The sequence below is a fragment of the Pongo abelii genome, chromosome 16 (assembly GCF_028885655.2).
Source record: "Pongo abelii isolate AG06213 chromosome 16, NHGRI_mPonAbe1-v2.0_pri, whole genome shotgun sequence".
Classification (NCBI taxonomy): Eukaryota; Metazoa; Chordata; class Mammalia; order Primates; family Hominidae; genus Pongo; species Pongo abelii.
Window position 1 is genome coordinate 43752586 of NC_072001.2, and position 18931 is coordinate 43771516.

General features: G+C 51.9%; 1 protein-coding gene across 4 annotated transcripts; it reads left to right on the top strand.

Annotated features, from left to right (window-relative positions):
• Window positions 1–11: 11 nt before the first annotated feature.
• On the top strand, window positions 12–13832 carry SPINT1 (serine peptidase inhibitor, Kunitz type 1). 4 transcript variants are annotated; one of them, XM_024232720.3, is made up of 10 exons: window positions 12–486; window positions 8541–8668; window positions 8914–9052; window positions 9136–9354; window positions 9486–9512; window positions 9823–9948; window positions 10064–10114; window positions 11295–11465; window positions 11679–11726; window positions 12177–13832. In XM_024232720.3, the coding sequence occupies exons 1-10, from the start codon at window positions 12–14 to the stop codon at window positions 12386–12388; spliced, it is 1596 nt and encodes a 531-aa protein (XP_024088488.2). In that variant the 3' UTR covers window positions 12389–13832. The 4 variants fall into 4 exon arrangements, with proteins under 4 accessions (XP_024088488.2, XP_024088490.2, XP_054387371.1 ...); XM_024232722.3 differs by having other exon boundaries at window positions 9136–9306; XM_054531396.2 differs by lacking the exon at window positions 9823–9948.
• Window positions 13833–18931: the final 5099 nt, after the last annotated feature.

Here is an 18931-nt window from a genome sequence, read left to right on the forward strand (position 1 = left end):
GGAGGAAGGCGATGGCCCCTGCGAGGACGATGGCCCGCGCCCGCCTCGCCCCGGCCCGCATCCCTGCAGTCGCCTTGTGGCTTCTGTGCGCGCTCGGCCTCCAGGGCACCCAGGCCGGGCCACCGCCCGCGCCCTCTGGGCTGCCCGCGGGAGCCGACTGCCTGAACCGCTTTACCGCCGGGGTGTCTGCCTTCGTGCTGGACACCAACGCCTCGGTCAGCAACGGAGCCACCTTCCTGGAGTCCCCCACCGTGCGCCGGGGCTGGGACTGCGTGCGCGCCTGCTGCACCACCCAGAACTGCAACTTGGCGCTAGTGGAGCTGCAGCCCGACCGCGGGGAGGACGCCATCGCCGCCTGCTTCCTCATCAACTGCCTCTACGAGCAGAACTTCGTGTGCAAGTTCGCGCCCAGGGAGGGCTTCATCAACTACCTCACGAGGGAAGTGTACCGCTCCTACCGCCAGCTGCAGACTCAGGGCTTTGGAGGTGAGGAGGGTGCCAAGATGGATGGGTTTGGAGAGACTCAAAAAAGGGACTGGTTATGGGGTCCTAGGGTAGGCGAACATCAGAGAGGAGTTAAGGAGAGTTCACTTTTTTTTTTTTTTTTGCGACGGAGTCTCGTTCTTGTCGCCCAGGCTGGAGTGCAATGGCCCAATCTGTGGTTGCTCACTGCAACCTCCGTCTTCCATGTTCAAGTGATTCTCCTGTCTCAGCCTCCCGAGAAGCTGGAACTACAGGCACCCGCTCGCTACCAGACCCGGCTAATTTTTTTTTTTTTTTTTTTTTTTGGTACAGACGGGGTTTCACCATGTTGGCCAGGCTGGTCTTGAACTCCTGAACTCAGGTGATCCACCCGCCTTGGCCTCCCAAAGTGCTGGGATTATTTCTACCCGAAGCCCTCCTTAGAAGTAGGCAGTACAGCCGAATCAACCCTGGCGATCAATGGGGTGAGAGATGTCGCAGCCAGATCGCCCTCACATCGGTAGTAGGCAGTACAAACAGTAAACTTAAACGAAAGGGGACATGAGTAAGGAGGGCAGGGCCCAGGCTCTGGCTCCTGAACTCAGGATGTTCAGAGGTGATGGGCTGGTGCTCACAGGGAAGCCTTTGGCTCTGGGCCGTGTGTACTGGAGGGGAGAGGAAGTCCCCAGGACTCCTGACCTCTGGCACTGATAGGCTGATTGAAGGAGTGAGCTGTCTGGATGGTCTGGTGACTAGAAAGGCACCTTGGCTAAGCACTGGTCTGGGCACACCGATTCCCTGTCAGGTGAGCCTGGCCATAGTCTCCTCCACTGGCTGGACTTGGGACTGCTTAGCATCTCTCTACCCTCTAGGAATGGATTGGCCTTTTGGTGGTCCAGGAAGACTGCCAGATCTGAGACTAGAAAACAAGCCCAGTCTGCGGTTGATCCAAAGGGAGAGGAGTGATATTGTAGGCACAGAAGCCTAGAGGCTCTGGGGTGGGGGATGAGGAGGGTTGTGGGATGAGTCAGCCTGTTGGTATGTATACCTAGTAGGGGAAGGGATGTCAGCTGTCCAGGCAGGTGTGTGTGCATGCGCATGAGCCAGACAGGGCTCTCCCTGCTTAGAATCTGGTAGCCAAACCTTGTTTACTTCCATGGATAAGGGCAAAGCGGAGGCCAGGGCTCCTCCTCTTTCTTCCTCGGGCTGAACTGTCTGCTGGGATCAGGGCCAGTCCAGAGCCTTGGTTCCCCCATTCTCTCCACCTGCTGTTCTGGCCAGGTGGGGCTCCAGGGCAGGGGTGGGTCACCTCTCATAACCTCTGTGAGCACTTTACAGCTTACTGATTGCTGTGCCACCCGTCCTCTCACTCAGGCCTCATGGCAACAACTTCCAAAATGGGTGCTACTAGCAGTCATCCCACTTTTTAGATCAGGAAACTGAGACTCCCATGTTAAAGAATTTGCCCAGGGTAACACTGCCCATAAATGGTAGGCCTGGGATTCACCCCAGGGGAGACCTCCAAAAAAAGTCCTGTGCTGTTTTTCACACAAGACCATCTCTCTGGTAAAAACCTAGCATTCTGACCCAACATAGCCCAGTGGATAACAGAACCAGGGATTGGGGAGTTTGGGGGCCAGAACTGGGCTGGGGCCACATGTGGGGGTGGTCTCCGTTCTGGAAAGTGGAGAAAGGGCTTTCCTCCGCAGACTTTTCCTGGGCTAGTCTCTCTGCCAGTCTAAGGGTCCTCTTTTCTCCCTATCCTTCCAGTAGCTCTCCTGGGTCTCTGAGGAGAGGTGAGATGGGGATTCCTGTGGATGGGAGGGGGACATATGTGAGGGCCAGTCTGGGCCACCAAGTCCCACTGGACCAGGGCTGCAGCCTGTTCCACAAGGAAGTAGCAGAAGGTGTAGGTGGTGATGACTCTTACTGACCTGAGTTGCCCATGCCCTTCCTGCTCCACGGAGGCCCCATGGGAGTCCCTCTCCAGGGCCAGAGTGTGAAATTCTGGAGTCTGGTCAGGGAGCTGAGCTGGACTATGGCCTCGTGGTCTTGAGACCAGACATCGTCATCTGGAAACCCCCAGGACCTGCCTGTTTGCCACAAGAGAGGGTGGAGTGGGGATTTCCTGGGACATTGAGGGAGGCAGGTAGGGCTTGGACTTAGTATGAGCTCCAGGCCATTCTAGGCCATTCTTAGAGTGCTGCAGTGCTTTGGGAAGTGGGAAAAGCTGTGTGTGTGTCAAAGGGTTTATTCTTAGCTGGGTCCAGTTAGAGAGGTTGGAGGTGGGTAATGACAGGGTAGAGCCATTAAGGGCTAGGGTGGATGAGGAGGGTTGGGTGGGTCACGGGCACTGAGAGCTTCCAAACCTTTGATTCTCCTATAGCATAGATAAATGCTCCCCAGAATGGGTTTGTTTGTTCCTCTTTCTGCCTGTGGCCAAGTCAGGCCAGTACAGATTCCTGCAGCTGAAGGCCGAGCAGCTTGCACTTCCTCCTCTCCCCTTCTCTTCCCCCACCTCTCCTGCTCCCCAGTCCTATGAAGGAGTGGCTTAGGAGGCGGAGTCTGCCCTTCCCTGAGGTCCTGAGACCTGGTAACTAACTGGGGGAGGGGCTGGTTTTATTGCCACTCTAGCCCTTTGCTCTCTTGGGGGTGGGAAGAAGGGAGTGGTAAGGCAAGGTACCTGCCCCTTGGTCTTGGGGGCTGGGGCTTGGAGAGGACTGAGTTGTGCGGGGTGGGGTGGGATTCAGCCCCTGATTCAGCTCAAAGTCTGATGCATCACTCTGCATGCTACTTCCACTCTGGGGGCCTGGTGGGGCTAGCCTGTCTGTCTGCTAGGCACACTGCTACGTAGTCTGTCTTCTTTCTACAAAATGCAAGGAGGACTGGGATCCTCCCAGCTCACTACTCCCTTGGCAGGTGTTCTCAGGGTGCTCTCCTGCTTGTCAGCCAAGCCCCTGGGCTGGGAGGTTGCCTCCAGACAGCCACTTTTCGTTCCTGCTCATCCCTGGAACCCAGTTCTCTTTTTACTATTTTTGTAGGCCTCTGAAACATTCAACATGTTTCTTCCTGAAATCTCTCCCTTCCCATCCCTTTTGCTGTCATTGTGCATCCTGGTCTTCTCAGCCCCAGAACCACCTTCTGTGAGTCCCCCATTGGCTCTGCTTTCTCTACTTCATCAAAGAGGAATCCCTGTGACTCAGCCTCCTACCAGCTGTTCTTATCTCTTTACCTTCTCTTCTTTCTTTGCATTCACTCTAACACTTGAAAAAACTCTCTAGAGAGCCTCTGTGGAGGGTAGTTGGGCAATATCTATCGAACCTAAATGCACAAAGCCCTGGACACAATTCCACTTGTAGGAATTTATCTTGCAGCTGCACCTATACACGGATAAAACAACTTACCAGCCAGTTAGTCCCCGTAGTATTGTTTATAATAAGGAAGAATTGGAAACAATCGCATTGTCTGTCAACACATCCTATAATTGAATACTGTGATGTTGTTTTCATAATAATAATAAACCCTAAGGCAGCATGGTTTAGTTCTTAGGAGAGAAAGAAAGAAAATCTAAATCAGGAAACTGGTAGGGACTGTTTAAATAAATTATAAATTGTGGTGCATTTATACAATGAATATGATCAAACAACAACAACAAAAGGAAACTCTTTATGTGTCGCTATGGAACGATTTCCAATATATATAAAGGGCAAAACAAGATGAAGAACTCACATGCTTGTGAATTCAAATACTGTCTCTTGATATTCTCTCTCTGTCTCTCTCACATACATACCTTTGGGGTAATAAACCTGATGGAGAAGGTTCCTTCTTAAGGAGAAGAGGTGACTTAATCTTCACTAGCCTTTTGTACCTTTTGGTTTTTGTTTTTCTTTTTTGAAATGGGGTCGGGCCAGGCGTGGTGGCTCACGCCTGTAATCCCAGCACTTTGGGAGGCCGAGGCGGGCGGATCACGAGGTCAGGAGATTGAGACCATCCTGGCTAACACAGTGAAACCCCATCTCTACTAAAAATACAAAAAAATTAGCCGGGCGTGGTGGCGGGCGCCTGTAGTCCCAGCTACTCGGGAGGCTGAGGCAGGAGAATGGCATGAACCCGGGAGGCAGAGCTTGCAGTGAGCCGAGATCACGCCACTGCACTCCAGTCTGGGCAACAGAGCAAGACTCTGTCTCAAAAAAAAGAGAAATGGGTCTCACTCTGTCACTCAGGCTGGAGTTCAGTGGTGTAACCACAGCTCCCTGCAGCCTCGACTTTACAGGCTCAAGCGATCCTCCCAACCTCATCTTCCTGAATAGCTAAGTAGCCATCACACCATCACACCTAGCTAATTTTTTATTTTGTAAATACAAGGTCACACTGTGTTGCCCAGGCTAGTCTCAAACTCCTTGGCTCAAGCCATCCTTCTGCCTCAGCTTCCCAAAGTTTTGGGATTACAGGTATGAGCCACCACACCCAGCCACCTTTTGAATTTTATATCATATATGTATTAGCTAAACTAGAAAAGCAAAATTTAAAAACCCAACATTATAAAAGCAATTAAAATCACAACCTCTGAGCGGGTGGATAACCTATAGAATTAGGTTTTGGAGAGAGCATTTGCTGTGGAGTCTGACAGACCTTGGTTCAAATCCCAGCTCTGCCTTTAGAAACTGAATGACTCTGAGCAAGCCATTTAATCTTTCTGGTGTCAACTTTCTTATCTGAAAAGAGGATGAGAATGTAGGTGTGGCAGGCTGGTTATGAAAGTACATGATGGACAGGGATCAATAAACTTTTTCTGTAAAGATCTAAATAGAAATTATTAGGCTTTGTGGGCCATAGGGTCCCACTTGCGACTACTCAGCTCTGCTGTTGTTACATGAAAGCAGCCATACTCAACATGTAAATGTGTGGGCAAGGCTGTGTTCCAATTGATGACACAAATTTGAATTTCATGTGCTTTTCACATGTCATTACAAAGGATTCGCCTTTTGTTTTTTCTTTTTCTTTTCTTTCCTTCTTTTTTTTTTTTTTTTGAGATGGAGTTTCGCTCTTGTTGTCCAGGCTGGGAGTGCAATGGCGCGATCTCCGGCTCACCGCAACCTCCGCCTCCTGGGTTCAAGCACTTCTCCTGCCTCAGCCTCCCGAGCAGCTGGGATTACAGGCATGTGCCACCACACCCGGCTAATTTTGTATTTTTAGTAGAGATGGAGTTTCTCCGTGTTGGTCAGGGTGGTCTTGAACTCCCAACCTCAGGTGATCCACCTGTCCCGCTTCCCAAAGTGCTGGGATTACAGGTGTGAGCCACAGCACCCGGCTCTTGTTTTTTCATCCGTTCCAAAATATAAGAGATGGTGGGCTGGATTTGGCCTGCAGGCTTAGTGCCAACCCCGGATATAGCTGATGCAGGTAGAGTACCTAGCATGCTGCCCAGCATACACTCAGCCAGTGCCTCTATTTCCAACCCTTGCCTGTCTCTCATTGTCTGCAGGTTCCAGGTGGCCTGCCTTCTCCCAAATTTAACTTCTCTATGACTTAACCTATATGTTCCCTCTAAATCCGGTTTCCCTTCTGCCTGTACCCTGGCTTTTCCTTCCCAGTTCCCAGAGACTGGCAGAGAAGAAGCCAGAAGCATCAGCCCAGCGTTGTTTCTCACAACTTTATCTCCATTCCTTTGGCTGACCTGGCATTTGGGCCACTCCTGTTGCATCTGCCCTGGGCCACTGCACTGGTATACCTGCCAGCCTCCTCGCTCCACAGAATACTTCCAAACAGATGGGAAAACAGTTGCTGCTAAGAGCTCAGGAGTGCTCCTGCTGCCCAAGCCCTTGGCCCCTCCCTTTGAACTCCTGGACCTCTGTCATGTATCTAGGAGGTCAATGTCTGGTGCAGCCGGCCTCCAGGACTCTGCGCCACTGCTCACGGCCAGTGTCTGTCTCCTTTCTGTACTACCAGTTGTTTAATATTTGAATGTTACTCCTGTTGTGTCCAAACACCCTGGCCTGGCCTCCAGGGCACTTTGAGGTCAACTCAAGCCCAGCAAACTGGCCTTGCAAATTCCTAACTCCTTGCTTTGGTTTCTCATGTGTTCTGCCATTTTCTTTTTTCTTTTTCTTTTTTTTTTTTTTTAAACGGAGTCTTGCTCTGTCGCCAGGCTGGAGTGCAGTGGCGCGATCTCGGCTCACTGCACCCTCCGCCTCCCAGGTTCAAGCGATTCTCCTGCCTCAGCCTCCTGAGTAGCTGGGATTACAGGCATGTGCCACCATGCCCAGCTAATTTTTTGTATTTTAGTAGAGAGAGGGTTTCACTGTGTTAGCCAGGATGGTCTCAATCTCCTGATCTTGTGTCTGCCCGCCTTGGCTGCCCAAAGTGTTGGGATTATAGGCGTGAGCCACCGCGCCCAGCTGTGTTCTACCATTTCCAACAACACCCTACATTCTCCCAACAACCAAACAAGAACAAAAACAAAAAAATCAAAAAATCCTTTCTCCCTCCTCCAGAAAGCCTTGCCTTATCCCCCTAGCCTGCTGTGGCCTCCTTTCTCTGAATGTCCACTGCCTTGTTTTGTCCACATGTTGCTTCATGTCATGGGGTCTTATCTGCCCAACTGGACTAATCCCCTGAAGGGCAATGTATTAATTTCTTAGAGCTGCTGTAACAAATGGCTATGAACTGGTTGGCTTAAAACAAATTTGGCCAGGTGCGGCGGCTCATGCCTGTAATCCCAGCACTTCGGGAGGTTGAAGCAGAAGGATCACTTGAGGTCAGGAGTTCAAGACCAGCCAGGCCCATGTGGTGAAACCCCATCTCTACTAAAAATATAAAAATTAGCCGGGCATGGTTGTGCACACCTGTAATCCCAGCTACTCGAGAGGCTGAGGCAGGAGAATCACTTGAACCCTGGAGGCGGAGGTTGCAGTGAGCCAAAATTGTGCCACTGCACTCCAGCCTGGATGAAAGAGTGAGACTCCAGCCTGGATGAAAGAGTGAGACTCCATCTCAAAAACAAAACAAAACAAAAAAATTATTCTTGCACAGTTCTGGAGGTCAGAAGCCCCACATCAAGGTGTCAGCAGGGCTGTGCTCCCTCCAAAGACCCTAGGGGAGAATTCTTCCTTGTCTTTTCCAGCTTCTGGTGGCCCCAGGCGTACCTTGGCTGTGGCTGCATCACTCTAGTCTCTGCCTCTGTCTTCGCGTGCCCTTCTCTTCCTTCACTCTGTCTTCTCCTCTTCCGTTTCTTATAAGGATACTTTGTCATTGGATTTGGGGCCTAACCAGCTAATCCAGGATGATCGCATCTGGAGATCCTAATTACTTCTGCAAAGACCGTTTTCCCAAATCAGGTCACGTTTATGGGTTCCAGGGGTTAGATGTGAACATATCTTTGAGGGGCCACAAGGCAGGGATCCTGCACTGTGCTTGTCACCCTCCCTCATCCCTGACCCTGAGGTGGGGAAGCCTCAGACACAGGCACTGTCAAGTCAAGGAAGGGCGTGGCTCCCGGGACCCCTTGTAACAGGAGGCCGAGTCTGTCTGAGGTATTTCTATTGTAGAAAATAGAAACAAGCGCATCCCCTCAAGTAAGTGTGTGTGTGTGTGTGTGTGTGTGTGTGTGTGTGTGTGTGTGTGTTTACTCAATAAGATCAGATGGCAATTTGTTCAGTAATTTGCTTCAGAAAGAAGGTTTACAGCTGGGCGTGGTAATTGTACCTTTAGTCCCAGCTACTCACGAGGCTGAGGCAGGAGGATTGCTTGAGTTTGAGGCCGTAGTGGCCATGATCGAGTCTGTGAATAGTCACTGCGCTCCAGCCTAGGAAACATAGCAAGACCCCATCTCTAACAAAAAAAAAAGAAAAGAAAGTGGGTTACAACATAAAAATATCTTCAGTATACCAAAAACATGCTCTCTGAATAGAGATCAAGAAGCTGGTTCTGTTGGGGGCTCCCACCCGTACCCCATGCAGGCTGCAGAGTCCCAGTTTGGTCTAGGTGTGGCCCATACTTTCATCACCCCGCTTTGCTCCTGGGAGAAGCCTGGTCCATCTAGTGAGAATTGACCTTATCTCACTTTCTCCCCCTGCCAGGGTCTGGGATCCCCAAGGCCTGGGCAGGCATAGACTTGAAGGTACAACCCCAGGAACCCGTGGTGCTGAAGGATGTGGAAAACACAGATTGGCGTCTACTGCGGGGTGACACGGATGTCAGGGTAGAGGTGAGACACTGGGCTGACTCTCTGACCCCGCCCTCTGCCTGCCAGCCTTCTGGGAGCCCCTTTCTGGGGCCCTAGGCCAACCAATGGCCCCCGGATGGGATGGGATGGGGTGGAGAGAGGCTGAAGATGCATTTAATCCAACTCCCCCTGGCCTCCCCAGGGGTGTGGGTGTGTGTCTGGCCGGGCCTGGGACAGCCCAAGGGCATCAGGGGGTGCCCAAGCCTGATGGCCACTCCTGTGTGCAGAGGAAAGACCCAAACCAGGTGGAACTGTGGGGACTCAAGGAAGGCACCTACCTGTTCCAGCTGACAGTGACTAGCTCAGACCACCCAGAGGACACAGCCAACGTCACAGTCACTGTGCTGTCCACCAAGCAGACAGAAGGTGAGGGAGGGGTGAGGAGCAGCACCTGGAGCCCCCGCTGTGCTGATTGGCCGCAACGTCCCCTCATAAGCTCTCCCCCCTAGACTACTGCCTCGCATCCAACAAGGTGGGCCGCTGCCGGGGCTCTTTCCCACGCTGGTACTATGATCCCACGGAGCAGATCTGCAAGAGTTTCGTTTATGGAGGCTGCTTGGGCAACAAGAACAACTACCTTCGGGAAGAAGAGTGCATTCTAGCCTGTCGGGGTGTGCAAGGTGGGCCTTTGAGAGGCAGCTCTGGGGCTCAGGCGACTTTCCCCCAGGGTGAGTGGTCTTTCTCTTCTGTGGCCAGGGAGGTGGGTGGTGGGAGTTCTCCCTTGCCCACCCACCTCAATCATCTCATCCCCACTGGAGCCTGGTCGTGCCTCCTCTCACTTCTCTGTTCTCTCCCCCAGGCCCCTCCATGGAAAGGCGCCATCCAGGTGGGCTTTACTCCCCTCCCCATCCCCCATCCCCGCCACATCTCCAGCCCATATCATCCCCATGCCCCTGAGCAGCCTGCCTTTGACCGAGTCATTCCTCCCCTCACAGCTTGTGGAAGGACCACAAACATCCCACCCCTTCCAGCCCAGCATCCTCCTATGAGGATCTGCCCAGTTTGCGTGGGGGAGGAGTGGGGTTGGTGGAAAGGGATTGGGGGATGTGCTGTGTCTGGGCAGAGAGGGCCAAGTAGAAGGTGGGCCCTGGGCACTTGTTCTTTGCTTGAGCCTGACCTCCCCTCCACCTGTCCAGTGTGCTCTGGCACCTGTCAGCCCACCCAGTTCCGCTGCAGCAATGGCTGCTGCATCGACAGTTTCCTGGAGTGTGACGACACCCCCAACTGCCCCGACGCCTCCGATGAGGCTGCCTGTGAAAAATGTGAGGCCTGGGGGATAGAGGGGGTTGGGCAGCAGACAGGGAGGTCCTGACAGCCTTGCCCTGAACCCCTGGGAGACCCTTGTTGGGCTGAGCCTCTGACCTTTCATCTCTGCAGACACGAGTGGCTTTGACGAGCTCCAGCGCATCCATTTCCCCAGTGACAAAGGTGAGATCCTCCCCAGGTGCCCTGGATCAGGGCAGATGCTGACACTGCCATCCTTACTATTTCCATCCAGCAGTGCCTGAGGGGCCTGCCGGGTGTACGGGCCTGTGGGTACAAAGAGCCAGGGTGGGCTCCCAGTTCTCCAGATGGCACAGCTTCTTCCCTGGCTGGCTCCTGGGCTCTCTTCTGTGGCTCTGTGTTTTCCAGGCATCACTCATTCTCCCAACACCTTCATAATTTCAGCCATGCCCACCACATATTGCTCAGATCCTATTTACTTAATCAGTTACTTTTTAAATGTAATACATTAGAAAGGAACTTTCACATCACTACCATAAATGGGAAGCCACTATTACTTGCCAAACATTAAAAAACAACACAAATAAATATAATAAAACAGTAAGTTTTAGCTTGCCAGGCGCGGTGGCTCACGTTTATAATCTCAGTGCTTTGAGAGGCCGAGGGTGGCAGATTGCTTGAGCTCAGGAGTTCAAGACCAGCCTGGGCAATATGGCAAAACCCCATCTCTACAAAAAATACAAAAATTAGCTGGATGTGGTTGTGCGTTCCTGTACTCCCAGCTACTCAGGAGGCTGAGGTAGGAGGATCACTTGAACCTGGGAGGTAGAGACTGCAGTCAGTTGAGATGGCACCACTGCACCTCAGCCTGGGCAAAATAATAATAATAATAATAAGCTCTAGCTAGTTGCTGTTGCCTGCCAAGGCTCAGACCCTGAGGCCCATCCTTTTTTTAAGAAAGGTAAACCAGCCAGGCGTGGTGGCTTACACCTGGAATCCCAGCTACTAGGGAGGCTGAGGTGGGAGGATCACTTGGCCTAGGAATTTGAGGCCAACCTGGGCAACACAGCGAGCCACTGTCTAAAAAAAAGAGGTAAACCACCCAGTGTTGGAAAACTGAGACCGTGACCCAGTCAGAAAAGCTGAAAGAAAATTGAAATAACTATGAGTCGGCATAGTTTACTTTTGTGCCTACAATTATTGTCCAGGGTTTGTCTTCCCTTTTCTGGCACCACTGCAGCTGGGCCAGGTGTTTTGGGGCCTCTCAGGCCCTCCCTGAGCCATGGCGGGTGGGGAGGTGCTGGGCAGCAGCCACGTGGAGCCTGGCAGAAGGTGGCAGGGAGGCCATGGACTCGCTCACCATAGCCTACTCCATACCCCGCAGGGCACTGCGTGGACCTGCCAGACACAGGACTCTGCAAGGAGAGCATCCCGCGCTGGTACTACAACCCCTTCAGCGAACACTGCGCCCGCTTTACCTATGGTGGTTGTTATGGCAACAAGAACAACTTTGAGGAAGAGCAGCAGTGCCTCGAGTCTTGTCGCGGCATCTCCAGTGAGCGGGCCAGTGAGAGGGTGGGCATGTACGCGGGAAGGCTTAGCCAGTGGCCTCCACTCTGTCCTCAGGCCTTTGGGAGTCACCCCTCCATCCTCAGAGTGCCTGGAGTAGGAGTGGGAGAGGATGGCAGTGTGAGGTCTGGGGCACTGGGGAACAGCTGAGTCTCTGAGCCCTTAGTACTGACTGGTCTCTCCCCTCATCATTCTGCAGAGAAGGATGTGTTTGGCCTGAGGCGGGAAAGCCCCCTTCCCAGCACAGGTAAGCCCTGAACTGTCCTGTAACTGAGGTTAGCATGTAGGTGTCAACTCACGGATCAATTCCACCTGTTGTGACAGCCTAACCTGTGTTGAGAAGGATGCCAAGGTGGCCTATAGAGACAGAGTACCGTAATCAAATAGGGATGCCTGCCACACACGAGGGAGGGAGTACAGTAAAGTGCATGCCGATGTCTGTCAGCAGCGTCCGAGGCTTCCCCCAAGTTAACTGCAAGGAGAGCGACTTGAGCTGAGACCTGAGGCCCACCAGAGTTCCTCTGAGCTCCTGGACAGAGCTGTTCAGCTGCTCATATGTGAGAGGTCTGAGTCGGGTGCCCATGTCCTTCCACACCTGGCATCCATTTGACTTGGTCTCTTCCATAGAGTGGGGGTGGGTGTCAGAACCAGGCAGGCCCTGGGAGCCCCTTATTCTGCCCCTTCTTCCCCCACCCAGGCTCTGTGGAGGTGGGTGTCGCAGTGTTCCTGGTCATCTGCATTGTGGTGGTGGTAGCCATCCTGGGTTACTGCTTCTTCAAGAACCAGAGAAAGGACTTCCGCGGACACCACCACTGCCACCACCCACCACCCACCCCTGCCAGCTCCACTGTCTCCACTACCGAGGACACGGAGCACCTGGTGTATAACCACACCACCCGGCCCCTCTGAGCCTGGGTCTCACTGGCTCTCACCTGGCCCTGCTTCCTGCTTGCCAAGGCAGAGGCCTGGGCTGGGAAAAACTCTGGAACCAGACTCTTGCCTGTTTCCCAGGCCCACTGTGCCTCAGAGACCAGGGCTCCAGCCCCTCTTGGAGAAGTCTCAGCTAAGCTCAGGTCCTGAGAAAGCTCAAAGGTTTGGAAGGAGCAGAAAACCCTTGGGCCAGAACTACCAGACTAGATAGACCTGCCTGCATAGGAGTTTGGAGGAAGTTGGAGTTTTGTTTCCTCTGTTCAAAGCTGCCTGTCCCTACCCCATGGTGCTAGGAAGAGGCATAGGGTGGTGTCAGGCCCTGGAGGCCCCAACCCCATCCTCCAGAGCTCCTCTTCCACGCTGTGCGCCCAGGGCTGGGAGGAAGGACTTCCCTGTGTAGTTTGTGCTGTAAAGAGTTGCTTTTTGTTTATTTAATGCTGTGGCATGGGTGAAGAGGAGGGGAAGAGGCCTGTTTGGCCTCTCTATCCTCTCTTCCTCTTCCCCCAAGATTGAGCTCTCTGCCCTTGACCAGCCCCACCCTGGCCTAGACCGGCAGACAGAGCCAGGAGAGGCTCAGCTGCATCCCGCAGCCCCCACCCCCACCCCCAAGGTTCTCCAACATCAGTCCAGCCCGCCCACTGGGTAATAAAAGTGGTTTGTGGGGTTTCTGTCTCTGTTCTGTGGGCCGGGAGAGGGACAAGTTTGCTGGGGGGTGATGGGACCGTCCTGTTCAGCTGGTTCAGGCTTCGGCCACCCTGTAGAGCAGGTTTTTCCATCGTCTCTCTGGAAACTGGCCGGCCCCTGACTTTGGAGAGCAGTGCCAGGTTTGACCACCAGAGGGGAGGAGTGAGAGGGCCACGGGAGCCACGAGTGTGGGGAGGCTGCAGTGCTGCTATGTAGCATTTCTTCCTGGTGTGAGCCTCTCCACAAGCCTGTTGAGTGGCTGAGCTCTCCACAATTCTGTTCATCTGGAGGTTGGGGTTAGGGGTGCACAGGCACCTTGGCTCCTACCTCCACATGTTAGGGCCCATGTGACTAGCTGTCTCCCTCCCCACAGAAGCCCTGGCTTCTGCGCTGGAGTGCAGCATCCCCTAACCAGGCTCTGAGCTCCGTCCCAGGAGCCTTTAGTAGAGACACTCCACTCCAACCCACACCCCTGCATTTGTTCAAGCTACCTCCCAGTGCCAAAAAGAAAAAAAAAATCATACTTTGAGCTCATTCGCTCGTTTATTCAGTGAATTACATTGAGCTCCTCTGTGCCAGACACTGCCAATCATTAGAAATTTGATACTGCTGAGAGGGGCACAGAGGAAGCACTATTTAAATGCTTTACGTATCTCGAGTTGCTGGCGCTGCACACAGCCCTTGTGATGACAATACAATCGTCCCCATTTTACAGGTGAAGAAACTAATTCATAGAAATTGCCTCCCCAAGGCCCTAGAGCTGAGATTGGAGGACTGGATCCCCAGAGTCTAGTCTTACAAAAGAGGTAGCAGGGTTGGTGGGGGTGGGGGGCGGACTTAAAAGCAAATTTTAAGCAAGTACAACTACCATAAATGTACATATATGAAGTTATAAGTGTACAGCTCAATGAATTTCCATAATGACACACACCTCTGAGGCAGGCACCCAGATCAAGAAGCAGAACCTTCTTAGCACGCTGGGACAGGCCTCGTTTTGATGGATAACACCTGGTTTTGGTGCTCTCATGGACCACCTCCCCGTTTTGCACGCCTCAGCCTAAGCTCAAAACCCTCCCACACAACCACAGGTGGTGGACACTCCCTGCCTCACACCCCTGTGTCTGCTAACACCACCCTGAGCCGAGAGCACCTCTTATTTACTGTCTGTCTTCTTGCCGGGTTGTGAGCTCCCAGAGCCGCAGATGGCATCCAGTTCTGTCTGGGTTCCCGGCACCCCATGCTCCCTCTGTGACCTTGGTAAATTGTAGTTTAGTAAATGTTGAGTAAGCGGCAGGGGGTGGGGCTCATCCCCACTGTTCCATTTCATAGGGCACCGTGTTTTCCCTTCTGACCCCCTACTCTGACACTCATCCATCCTTCGAGGCTCAAAACAGACTTGATCCCTACTGGGAACAACCCCCATTATCAGTTGGTTCTCAGACGCTACCCTAGTGTCTAGAACAGTGATCAACACAGAGCAAGTATTTAATAAGGGTTTGTTGGCCTGAAGTGAACATCCTCTCAGGGAGGGATAGACATCAAGTGAGAGGATGCCAGGCAAAGCGCCACCCCTAGTAACAGCTGCTTGCATGTGCAGAGGGAGTGCCCGAGGAGATGGGAGCTCTCGGGGGTCACTAGGGGGCGCTGTGACTATGACTGGATGCCGTGTTCTTCCTGCAAGGATGTGAGGACTCAGTCTCAGGCAGGTGACAGGAGTGGAGCAATGAACGCCAAGACACAGCTCCTGCTCTCCTGGCGCTCACACTCTGGCGTGCAGGCCACAGGGATGCAGATACGGTGACAAAACAATCTGGTCCCCAAACTTCTTATCCCTGAGATGGCCCCAGCCATCCTCTGCTTTGTGTCCACCCACGTGACTCAGAACTTTGATCCCTACCTCCATGCCCTGAGCAGGCAGTTTCCTCTACTTCAGAAGTCCCCTCAGCCCTGGAAAGCTCCTGCTTTACCCCGTGCTCCAGCTCACGAAGCTTTCTCTGGCTCTCCAGCCAAAGTTCATTGCTGCCCTCTCCACGCGCTCCTGCTCTACACAGCTCCACTGCACGCGTAAGCCCAAGCTAGTGTGTGTCTCCCTTTATCTAGACGAGATTCCTCAGGGCGCTGACCAGGTCTTAGTTATCCTAGCATCTCCCAAGCTAGGCCCTGCTTGTGGGTACCAGGTATCTGAAAAATGGCTGCTGGAACAAAACAGAGGCCAGTCAAGTGGAGGAGATTAAGGTTAGTAAGTGGCTTCGTGGAGAAAGTCTAACATCAGGTGAGTGGCCCTGCACGGTGGCTCACACCTGTAATTCCAGCACTTTGGGAGGCCGAGGTGGGTGGATCACTTGAGGTCAGGAGTTCGAGACCAGCCTGGCCAACATGGTGAAACCCCTTCTCTACTAAAAATACAAAAATTAGCCGGGTGTGGTGGCACACACCTATAATCCCAGCTACTTGGGAGGTTGAGGCAGGAGAATCACTTGAACCCGGGAAGTGGAGGTTGTAGTGAACCAAGATGACACCACTGCACTCCAGCCTGGGTGACAGAGTGAGACTCCATCTTAAAAAACTAAAATAAAAAAAAAAAACTAGGTGAGTAGGGGTCTCCAAGAGATTCTTGCACACATATGTACATAGCATTATTCACAATAGCTAAAACATGGAGTCAACCTGAGTGCCTATCAACAGATGAATGGATAAGCAAAATGGAGTACACACAATATACACGGTGGAATACTATTCAGCCTTAAAAAGGATGTTCTAACATATGGTACAACACAGATGAACCTGAGGACACCTATATTATGCTAAGTGAAATAAGCCAGTCACAAAAAGACAAGTATGATTTTACTCATCTGAAATGCTTAGAGTAGTCAAAATCATACAGACAGTAGAATGATGGTTGCTGGGAAAAGGGAAATAGAGAATTGTTGCTTAATGGGTACAGAGTTTCAGTTTTGTAAAAGGAAAAGGCTCAGGAGATGGATGGTGGTGATGGTTGCACAACAATGTGAATGTACTCAGTGCCACTAAACCATATACTTTAAAATGGTTAAGATAGTAAATTTTACATTATATGTATTTTATCACAATAAAAAAAGATTGGAAAAAAATGAGATGAGCAGATGGGTGTGGGTGTTCCATGCATAACAAAATCACACTGAGCAAAAGCTGGGCAGTGGAGATCCTGGGTTTTGTTTGGGATCCACAAGCTGCTCAATTTGGAAGCAGGGAGGTGGAAGCTGGGAGTTTGGTGGGTGGAGGGGATTTAAGGAGGGGAAAGGAGTGATCTAAACTTTAAAGAGTGGGCGGGGCGCGGTGGCTCATGCCTGTAATCCCAGCACTTTGGGAGGCCAAGGTGGGTGGATCACCAGAGGTTGGGAGTTCGAGACAAGCCCGACCAACAAGGAGAAACCCCCATCTCTACTAAAAGTACAAAATTAGCTGAGCATGGTGGCGCATGCCTGTAATCCCAGCTACTCGGGAGGCTGAGGCAAGAGGCAAGAGAATCACTTGAACCCGGGAGGCAGAGTTTGCAGTGAGCTGAGATCACGCCACTGAACTCCAACCTAGGCAACAGAGCAAGACTCCATCTCAAAAAAAAGGAGTGGGCAGATAAGCAGGCTACATCACCAGAGGTCACAGCACAGGGAGAGAGACAGAGGGAAGAAGCAACACCAAGTAAATTAGGCGAGGGAACCTGTGTGAAGCACATAGCAGATCTCTGGTGAAGGCTAGTCAAAGGTTGCACACCGACAGCCTACAATCATGCTTTGACTCAAATAGTCGTTTAGTTTCTTTAATTTAGTTGCCAACATTTAAGGAGTCAGAAGTCTTCGTTAAAAAAAAAATCCATATGGCTAGCTTCTTGTGAGAACTCGGGGGACCTAGCAATCCAGGCACGGAGTTCAGGGTCCTCTTTAGCTGGGCAGGCACTAACCCATTCACAGTCCTCCCCCATCCCACCCAGCATTAGGTGCTTGCCTGGGACTTCTAGGCATTTGCCTCTGGAACTCCCAGCATCTTTTTTTTTTTTTTGAGACAGAGTTTCGCTTTTGTTGCTCAGGCTGCAGTGCAATGGCACAATCTAGGTTCACCGCAACCTCGGCCTACCGGGTTCTAGCAATTCTCCTGCCTCAGCCGCAGCCTCCAGAGTAGCTGGAATTACAGGCATGTGCCACCACGCCCAGATAATTTTTGTATTTTTTAGTAGAGATGGGGTTTATCAATGTTGGTCAGGCTGGTCTTGAACTCCTGATCTCAGGTCATCCGCCCGCCTCGGCCTCCCAAAGTGCTGGGATTACAGGCGTGAGCCACCACGCCCGGCCTAGAACCCCCAGCATCTTGTCCCTTACAACGCATCTTGCCTTCCCTATATTGGGTAGTTGTCTCCAAAATTTATTGGTCCCAACAGTTCAGGTAAACACTCACAAAAACTGGGTTGTTTCTCCCAAACCCATCCCTGCCCACTAAAATAAACAGCCCTGAATGAGGAGTGGTTTGCCCTATTGCACAAGACCACTCCCTTCCCCACCCAACCAAGCAGGACTAAAGCCTGGGAAGGTACTTTTAAGCTCCCCCGGGGAGAGATTGTTGTCAATAGCTCCACCTGGAAGCCCTAAACCCGGAAGCCCGGGGGTTTCCTAAGCCTTCCCACAGGCTCTCTGAGGGCTTGCCTCTCCTTCCCTACCTGCAGTGGCTCCTGGGGGTTGTATCAGAGGAGCCCAGAACCAGGGAGACTAAGAAAACAGACTGGGGAAGAAATAAAGACACCCCTTGTAGTGGAGTTTTTTGTTGTTGTGGTTTTTTCAAGTCTACATGTTTAGGGGAAAAAAAAAAACTAAAAAAGGGTATTAACCCAAATGACCGTAGTGTTATCTGTCATTGATATAATTACAGATGGTTTTTGTGTTTTTTGTCAACTTGCATTTTCTGAATTTTTTTTTTTTTTTTTGAGACGAGTCTCGCTCTGTCGCCCAGGCTGGAGTGCAGTGGCGCGATCTCGGCTCACTGCAAGCTCCGCCTCCCGGGTTCAAGCAATTCTCTGCCTCAGCCTCCTGAGTGGCTGGGATTACAGGTGCCCACCACCACGCCCGGCTAATTTTTTTATTTTTAGTAGAGATGGGGTTTCGCCATGTTGGCCAGGCTGGTTTCCGACTCCTGACCTCAGGTGATCCACCTGCCTCGGCCTCCCCAAGTGCTGGGATTACAGACTTGAGCAACTGCCCCTGGCCTCAGATATATTTACATTTAAGAAAGAAAGAAATCACCAAAACATGAAGCTCTGAGATGTGGGAGAGACAACAGGGAGGGAGAAGAAGACAGAACTGGAGACCGGGGGAAGGGAGCCACTCCAGACTCTGGTGGCAATGCCACCAACAGAAACAGGGATGAGCAGAGGAGGGGCAGTTTCAGGGGAACCAGGCAGAAGGTGAGCGGCCACCCAGCACCAGATGGAGACTGGTTTTATTGATTTTGTCATCGGTTATTTAGCCTTTGTTTGCTTATGTCTTGCCTTATGGGTGAAGAACTAAAGACAGCTTAAAGGAGTCTATAAATTATGAAATAACATGGGTATAAAGTAGAAAGAAGTTTATTTATTTATTTATTTTTTTTTTTTGAGATGGAGTCTTGCTCTGCTGCCCAGGCTGGAGTGCAGTGGTGTGAACTCGGCTCACTGCAAGCCCCGCCTGCCAGGTTCACGCCATTCTCCTGCCTCAGCCTCCCAAGTAGCTGGGACTACAGGCGCCTGCCATCACGCCCGGCTATTTTTTATTTATTTTATTTTTTTAGTAGAGATGGGGTTTCACCATGTCAGCCAGGATGGTCTCGATCTCCTGA

What these genes read in the sequence shown, in the direction of transcription:
- SPINT1 (XM_024232720.3), top strand. Translation starts at nt 12, where the DNA reads ATGGCCCCTGCGAGGACGATGGCCCGCGCCCGCCTCGCCCCGGCCCGC. An exon ending in CATGGAAAGGCGCCATCCAG is followed by an intron (nt 9,513 to 9,822) that starts GTGGGCTTTACT and finishes CCACCTGTCCAG; the next exon opens with TGTGCTCTGGCACCTGTCAG. An exon ending in GTCTTGTCGCGGCATCTCCA is followed by an intron (nt 11,466 to 11,678) that starts GTGAGCGGGCCA and finishes ATCATTCTGCAG; the next exon opens with AGAAGGATGTGTTTGGCCTG.